This window comes from Xiphophorus maculatus, chromosome 7 (genome assembly GCF_002775205.1).
Source record: "Xiphophorus maculatus strain JP 163 A chromosome 7, X_maculatus-5.0-male, whole genome shotgun sequence".
Classification (NCBI taxonomy): Eukaryota; Metazoa; Chordata; class Actinopteri; order Cyprinodontiformes; family Poeciliidae; genus Xiphophorus; species Xiphophorus maculatus.
Genome location: NC_036449.1, coordinates 10,592,569 through 10,600,175, shown reverse-complemented (window position 1 = coordinate 10,600,175; position 7,607 = coordinate 10,592,569). Strand labels below are relative to the sequence as shown.

Genomic DNA, 7,607 nt, shown 5'->3' with positions numbered 1-7,607 from the left:
ATACACCTGCGGAAAGGCAGGAACAAAGGAATACGCGAGAGGGAAAAAAAGCCTATCAAAGTATAATCAAGTGCAATGCATGTGCACTGAATAAAATATGCATGACAAATTGGCTTTGGGAAACTCAGAGCATGCCGGCCCTCTGAACCTTAGCAAAGAAAATAAAAAAGAGGAGCTCATTGAGATTCCTTTCATTATGAGTGTCGCTCTGCAGAGAAGCACAGAACGGGAGCGACAGACAGGAAGAAAAAAAAAAGGGAGGATGAGTAATGATTTCAGATAACAGAGGCTGGAGAACCTTCGCATCATATTCTAAAATATTATAGCACTAAATTACCTCGCAAAAGTATTAATAGCCTCAGAACTTTTCCACATTTTACATGTTGCAAAAGTCAATCGGATTACAAACAAAAATGAAAAAGTGTGATGTCCATTTTTGTCTGTTTTGACTCAGAGTGAGCCGAATATGAATTCCCTTTTAGTTTTTCCTTCCATCCTCTTTAAAATGTCAATAAAACACACTGAAGTCTGTAATTGGAAAGTGGCAAAATGTAAAAAAGTCAAAGGGTGTAAATGCTTTTGCCTCGTATACTTTTCGAACACAGAATAAAACACCCCAGACACATCCCAGCTGAGGATTTAGTCATTTATTTACAGGGTTATTCTTTGCCTTAATTCAGTACAGAATGACGTGAAGTCTTAGCATAGATAGGCCGTCATTTTTAAACACGATGCATTAAAGAATCCTAATAATTTTATTTCCTTTGTCTCTTACAAATACAAAGCCACATACGCGTGTAAAGCATACCTTTTTTCCCCCCTAATGGGCAAATTAATACCACCAGACACGCATAGAAAAGAAGCATGATCCTGCAGTTTTCTCTCACCACATTTACAAAATCTGTCTAAATGGAGTCGGGAAAGTAAGCTCTCCTGGAATCTCGTAGAGATAAATCTATGGCTGAAACATAAAAAAACAAAAAAAATATATAGATAGGGAATGTGGAGCATTTGTACAGTTATAATACGTCATACGATATCATGATAAAAGTAGATAACTTCTTTTGAAATCTTTATCTCATCAGTACAATTAAAGACACCAGAGGTCCGGCTTATTATTGCAATGGCTTTCACTTTAAAGTTCATGGGTTGTTGTCACATGTAGTCTCCTCGTCGATCTGCTGCAGCACGCCTGCATCACATGGATGTTGGCTGGCCAGCTAAAAAAAAGGAACATCATAATTTAATTTAAAAGAAAAATGAAAGTCGCGTGAGCCGGATCGATTTCTTACTTTTGACTCGCATGTAGCAGGTGTTACAGAAGAGTTGCTTGTTTCGTATTCTGACTTCGGCCCCGGCCTCCGAGCCTCCGAGGTCGGACTTGCAGTCGATGCACTGTGTGGGTTTAGAGAGAGAGGGGAGAGGTGAAGAGCCGCGGAGGCTGTGGTGAGGACAGACAGACCGAAGGCCATATTCATTCAAACACAAATGATTAGAGTAGTCACAGGACATGCATCATGATAGAAAGTAACGACACAGGTGCAGGAGATCAGATCTGATTGAAGGTCAAAGTCCCCGGATAAGTAGAGAGCTAAAAAGTTTGAGCTGCTGGGAAGAAATCAGGATATCCCCCAACCCCCGAGTTAGTAGAACCAGGAAAACAAGTTCAGATCGACCGAGTTAGTCTGTGAAGATCAGCAAAGGCGTGCAGACGACACTCTCCGCCGTGGCGAAAGGAGTCCCCGGCTCTCACCTTGAAACAGCCCAAATGATAACAGAGCCCGAGGGACTCGATGATCATGGCTGCTCCCTTTCCCAGCGGGGTGTCACAGAACGTGCAGGTTTTCCTGCCACTCACTGACCTGGGTTACAGAATCCACAGCTGTGATTTTAGAGCTGAAGCACACATGCGACGAGGCATGTGTGACTGCATGCACACACAAAACATACTGGTATACATTTACACTGAATTCCTGCACAATTTTTTTCAGTAGGGGTGGACGATGTAGACCTAAAGTTTTATCACGATATTTTGTGGTAACAATAAAAGTGATTATAAGAACTATTTATTACTAATTTTTTAGATGACTTTATGGCTGTGACTGCATGGCGCAACAATCACAGCCCAATAGTCACAAAAATAACTGTAACTTGTGTTAGTATAGTACCCACATTAAGTGCATTTAGTCACATTTTAAAATTTATTAGTATTTATTGATACTTTATTTGAACAAACAGTTCAAATAAAGAACAAACAGTTCTTTATTTGTTCAAATTTCTCCAGTATTTCGGAGAAAATACCAATCCCAGTAACACGGACAGTTTTGGGTGATTTTAAACATAATTAATTGGAGTTCATTGTGGCAACAATGAATCAAAATTCTTATCTTGGAGAAATTGCATCACAATAAATGATAAACGATGTTATAAATATATGTGACCAAGACTGGCCTGTTGATTGTCTTTGTGCCTGGCTGTAGATCCAGAACCATCTTTTAAAGATTTAATTATAGAAATTAATTCAGCTGTAAGGTAATCTTTTACAGTGCTGGTCAGAAATTCATTTTCACTTACTGGCATTTATGTTCAAGTATTAATTAGCTAGCTGTTGATTAGAGGTGAAGCTGATGGATCTGTGAGTGAAACTCATTCTTCAATGTCACATCCACTTGTGGAATGCAACCGTACCTCAGCATAATGCTGCCACCAACATACTTCAGTTTGTACAGGGTTCTTAAGATTATAAAACCTCACTTTGACTCCTCCAAATATTCAACTTACCGTGGCCAAATAAGTCAAACCATAAAACTTTTCCCCAGAAGATACTTGGCTTCCCCATGCAGACTTGACTTCCCCGAGCAGACTTAACAAATAACCAGAAGTACATCAAGGAGAAAGATCCAGAATGCCCTTAGCAACCACTCCTCACCTCATAGACATAACACATACAACCCAGTATAGCAGTAGACAGGTAGAAACAGGTTCCTGGGGGCCTTAGGAACCCGGCACGTTTGGTTTTTACCTGTTCCGCTGCTGATAGGCGTCAGGTGCGGGCTCTGGAGAGGTGATTGGTGACGGAGTGGAAGGGGTGGGGGACGGACGGGACCAAGGGGACGAGTAGGTTCCTGCCCCACCGCGGAGGGAGCCCGTAGAGAAGGAGGGGGGCAGGGTGGAGGAGACTGGCCGGCGGGGCCCCGACGCGCCGGTGTAAAAGGAAGAGCTGCCAGAGTAGCCAGAATACGGCCGAGAGTAGTTTGAGGCAAAAGAGCTGCTTCTGGGAGTCCAGGATGAACGCCGAGAGTCATAGGAGGAGTCCAAGTTGTCAAGAGATTCCCCTCTGTAAAGCCAACCCACACCACACAACCCCTCCGTTAAAAGATGTTAGTTGAAGAAGTAAAAACCATCTGACTACCAACCGCTTTCAGTTTTTCTAACAAAATGTGCCAAATCAGTGTCGGTGTGGTAGCCAGATCGTTAGACGTTTCCGCTTTAGAACCCAGGGCCGTTAGTAAAAGTACAGAACCAACCAGGAACCGGGACATAAGAGGTGTCTACCTGCGCACAGGCGGCATGTCGCTGTCCCTGTTGACGGCCGTGCTGGCGGAGCGCTGTCGGATCCAGCTGTTGTCCGTCAGAAGCGCCGTCTTCTTCTTCATCTCATTCAGGATCTGCTGGCGCTCCAGCTCGGCCTGCGACTGCGGCTGCTGACTCCTCCCGTCAGGAACTGTGCTTCCCACCACTGCACCGAGAGAGGAGAGATAAACAGCGTAATTATGCTTGGTGAAAAGAACGTTTTTTTATTAGACCACATATTTTTTTAAATATGAGTTTACTATCTAACATATTGCAGAAGTGCCCACCAAAAATGCTTGACAAAAGTATTTATACCCCTTAAAGGTTTTTAGATTTTGTCATGTTACAACCATAAGCTTCAATGTCTGTCATAGAGACAAAGTGATGCATAACTGTGAAATGGAAAGAAAATAATACACCTTGTTTTTAATTTCTATTATTGCTGTGTAACGACATGCCAGAACCACCTTTCTGTGCAGTTGCAATTGTTTTGGTCTGAATATCTCCACCAACTTTGCACAGATACTGATTTTTTTTTTTTTTGCTCAATCATCTTTAAGAAATAGCTCAACTAAGCTAGATTAGATGGAGAGAGTCTGTACAATAAATAAAAAAATGTTAAAGTGCTTCCAGTGATTTTCAATTATCAAAATTGACTTTGACAGGGCCATTCTCACACACAAATATGCTTTGAACTAGACCGTTTTATGTGGATGTGGTTGTGAATTTAATCTGTTTTTGTCCTGTATTTACCTTCATTTACCTCATGAGCTTCGCAGCTGATTCTCTGATTAATACCCTCCTTGCCTGACCTGTTTATTTGCAAAAATGTTGAAAGCCTTGTATCATTTCCTTCCACGTCACAGTTATGATTTACTTTCTCGTAAAATTCCTATTAAAAGCATTGAGGATTGTGGCTCTAATGTGACAAAACACAAACGTCTTTAAGGGGTATGAAAACTTTTCCAAGGCCCTGTTCAAATCAGACTTCAATCATGTTTGGGGAAAAAAAACTACGACGATCTGAAAGTAATTTTATTGCAATCAACAAGCTTCTGTTCTGCCACAAGTGCAGTAATTGAGTCACTTTAAGTGCAAGGCAACTGATTAATGCGGCCATTTAGTCAGTCCGATGCAAATCAATCAGCTGTAAGTTTTGATTTGGTGAAACGACAAATCAGTCGATCATAATGGAAGAAGACTGGGAGGGATTGACTTAAAAAAAAAAAAGCAGAGGCAGTGGAGCTTCCAGGGCGAAGCCAACCTCTCTCTGCCTCTGTGTATCTGAGGTAGTTTCTCCATTCCAGCTCTGGTGCAGCCTTCTGGCTTTGGAGGTGTTTTCTACGTGCAATCCTCAACTCCTCTTCCAGCAGCCTGAGAGACAAGTCCTCTGTCTGCCGTAGCAAGCCTACATACAGCAGGACAGGGCTCACACACACACACACACCACACACACAACAGCCCTACGTGGAGCCGTTCAGAAAACAACCTGATGAAGAAACACATGTACCAAACTGACCTCTCCTCTGAGGTTTGTTGTCATCATCCAGCTGGGGAGACGACTGGGATTTTGTCCTGTCAAACAAAAGGTTAATATTATAATTAGTGAGAAATGATTAACTACAAATTAATCAATAATCAATAAAAAGCTATGGGAGACGTAGAATTCTCGTCAATAAATTCTCCTACTATTTTCACAATAAAACATGTCAAATGTTTGAACTTTATGTTTTGTTTTCTGAAGGCAGACACTTTATTAGCATTTTTATATCTCAAACTCTCATTTAAACTCATTTTTTAAATTGAAAAATTTTAGTGGAAAGTAGCTAACTCCAGAGAAAAAAAGCTATTTTTTTTCCCGTTTAGGTGAACATCCAACACTTTTCAGTTGACTTTAATTAAAAGACGTCTAATTATAAACATACACTTAGAACTTTAACTTTACATCAACATCACAGGGAAAAATGTCATACCGATTTTAGGCTTTTAATGGTGCACTTGACCCATTTTTTTAAAGGTGGAATTAACAAATAACATTTGTTTTAGACAAAAATTAGGTGCACAAGTTTGAATACAGGGGTTTTTTTCTCCATTCACCACATGGTCAAAGTTGTAGTACAACATTCCCATTCATTTGTGGTTCATAGTTCTACATAAAACTAGGTTTTTGAAGCCATTAATATGCTTTTAGCTGGACGTCTTTCCTCTCCTCCAGGCAAAACTGGTAGAGTTTATTTCAACCAAACTTTGCAGTTCATAGAGGACTTGGGTCTTGATGGTTTGGATATTTCCTGAACATCTTAACTAATTTTATGACACCTAAGAGTGACAGTTTGTGTCAAATAGTAAAGACTATGGTGCAATTGGACGTTCCAATATCCCAAACACATCAAACCTGGTTTTGGAATAGAAAGTAAGGAAAGCTAAGTTATGGAAAACCCCAAATCTATTGGAAATGTATGACCTGTGATTTAAAGTAGGTGTCATTGAGGTCCAACATGCTATGGAATTTTTTTTTTTATTTCAATATTATTTATTTCAATATATTATTAGCTCCTAAGTGATCAAATTTTCTTATCACCATTTTTTCAGTTTGCATTTGTTGTCCAGGTGGTTCTTTTGAAACACGAGTCAAAATAAGTTTAAGCCCAAATGATAAAAAATCACACAGGCAACAAAAATGCCACTTTAAGAAACTCAGATGTTGGATCATAGCTGCTCTCAACCAATAATTTATATTTCACATGATATCAAACTTTTTGGTTGTGTAATATACTGAGAGGCATGCAGCGTGTATATCTCTAAACAGGAGAGAATTTTAAACAAGAACCGATCCCGAGCTCTTCACACAAGCTTTTTTTTTGTTGTTGTCTTTAGTTTAAGATCTCAACAATCAATGTGACATTTTCTGTGTCAAAATTACTCGTTTTAGAACTCCTCGGATTCAAATGTGCAGACTAATCTGTCCATTTTTGGACAGTTTTCCTACAGAGTTTTGACTGTTAAATACAATAATGGCAAAAAGAACTGCTAAGAGACTAAATGGGCGAACAGAACAATGGATGAAAAGATGGTCAGATATGTGGGTGGATTGACTGATGGATGAATAAACAGATATATGGACGTATGCACAGATGTTTGGACGACTAAATGGACAGAAGAAAAGCTGCGTGGTATGGATGGATCCTGTAATACTTCATATAAACATCAACCTACACTGGTGTTAGTAGCCTAAGGAGCAAACAGGCATGACATGAAGCATTGTAAAAGCTGTGAGGATGGGTTAATGGCAGCAGGAACACTGACCTGTCAGTAAAGGACAGTGGTGGCTGAGCACTGTCAAAGTCGTGGGAGACAGCGGCCCTTTGGTGAGCAGCAGTGTGTGCAGACAGGTGGGATGATGGAAGCGGGGGGGGAAGTAGAGTAAAGCACAGCAAATGCATTAGTTGCACTATGTTAATGCACAGGCAACAAAGCGCATCAAGTGACACGACACGTGTGTGTGATAGGAGCAGCAGCACCACGGCACTGACCATCTCTGCTGCTCGAAGGCTTTCTGCCTGCGCTGCTGCTCCGCCGCCTCCTGCTGCCTCTGCTCCTTCTCCCGCTCCTCTGTCCTCCTCTGCTCCTCCTCTCTCCTCCTCTGCTCCTCCTCCCTCTTTCTTAGCTCCTCCTCTCTCGTCCTTTGCATTCTCAATTCCATCTCCCTTTTCTCCCTCTCCTCCTCCGCCTGCATTTCTCTTCTCTTCCTCTCCTCCTGGAGTCGCTGGAGCTCCCGCTCCTCCTCTTCCCTCCTCCTCCTCTCCTCCGCCTGCCGCTGGCGCTCCTGCTCCACCTTCCTCTGCCTCTCCTCCTCTTCCCACAGAGTGGACTGTTGGAGAGAAGATGGGGGCGAGTGTGGGCTGACGCCGTGGCTGTTCACCTGGAGAAACATTAAAACGCACAACGGCCTTCAGCAGCCTCATTCCTCACTGACATCAGGAGGAGCCACTTGTTAAATAATCTCTACAAATTCCCTAATATTAAACAACAAT

The 7,607-nt window shown here is 41.6% G+C and overlaps 1 protein-coding gene across 12 annotated transcripts in view; it reads right to left on the bottom strand.

Moving 5' to 3' along the window:
* Nucleotides 1-632: 632 nt before the first annotated feature.
* lmo7 (LIM domain 7) overlaps nucleotides 633-7,607 on the bottom strand; it is a 61,548-nt gene continuing 54,573 nt past the window's right edge. For 6 of the 12 annotated variants that reach the window (XM_023337264.1, XM_023337263.1, XM_023337267.1 and 3 more), the window contains 9 exons: nucleotides 7,107-7,495; nucleotides 6,880-6,936; nucleotides 5,093-5,148; nucleotides 4,838-4,981; nucleotides 3,556-3,739; nucleotides 3,023-3,337; nucleotides 1,754-1,862; nucleotides 1,293-1,395; nucleotides 633-1,220 (listed from right to left, as the gene is read on the bottom strand). In XM_023337264.1, the coding sequence (XP_023193032.1) occupies nucleotides 1,198-1,220; nucleotides 1,293-1,395; nucleotides 1,754-1,862; nucleotides 3,023-3,337; nucleotides 3,556-3,739; nucleotides 4,838-4,981; nucleotides 5,093-5,148; nucleotides 6,880-6,936; nucleotides 7,107-7,495 (1,380 nt within the window). In that variant the 3' untranslated portion in view covers nucleotides 633-1,197. The remainder of the gene's footprint in view (nucleotides 1,221-1,292; nucleotides 1,396-1,753; nucleotides 1,863-3,022; nucleotides 3,338-3,555; nucleotides 3,740-4,837; nucleotides 4,982-5,092; nucleotides 5,149-6,879; nucleotides 6,937-7,106; nucleotides 7,496-7,607) is intronic. The other 6 variants (XM_023337273.1, XM_023337266.1, XM_023337268.1 and 3 more) reach the window with 6 other exon arrangements.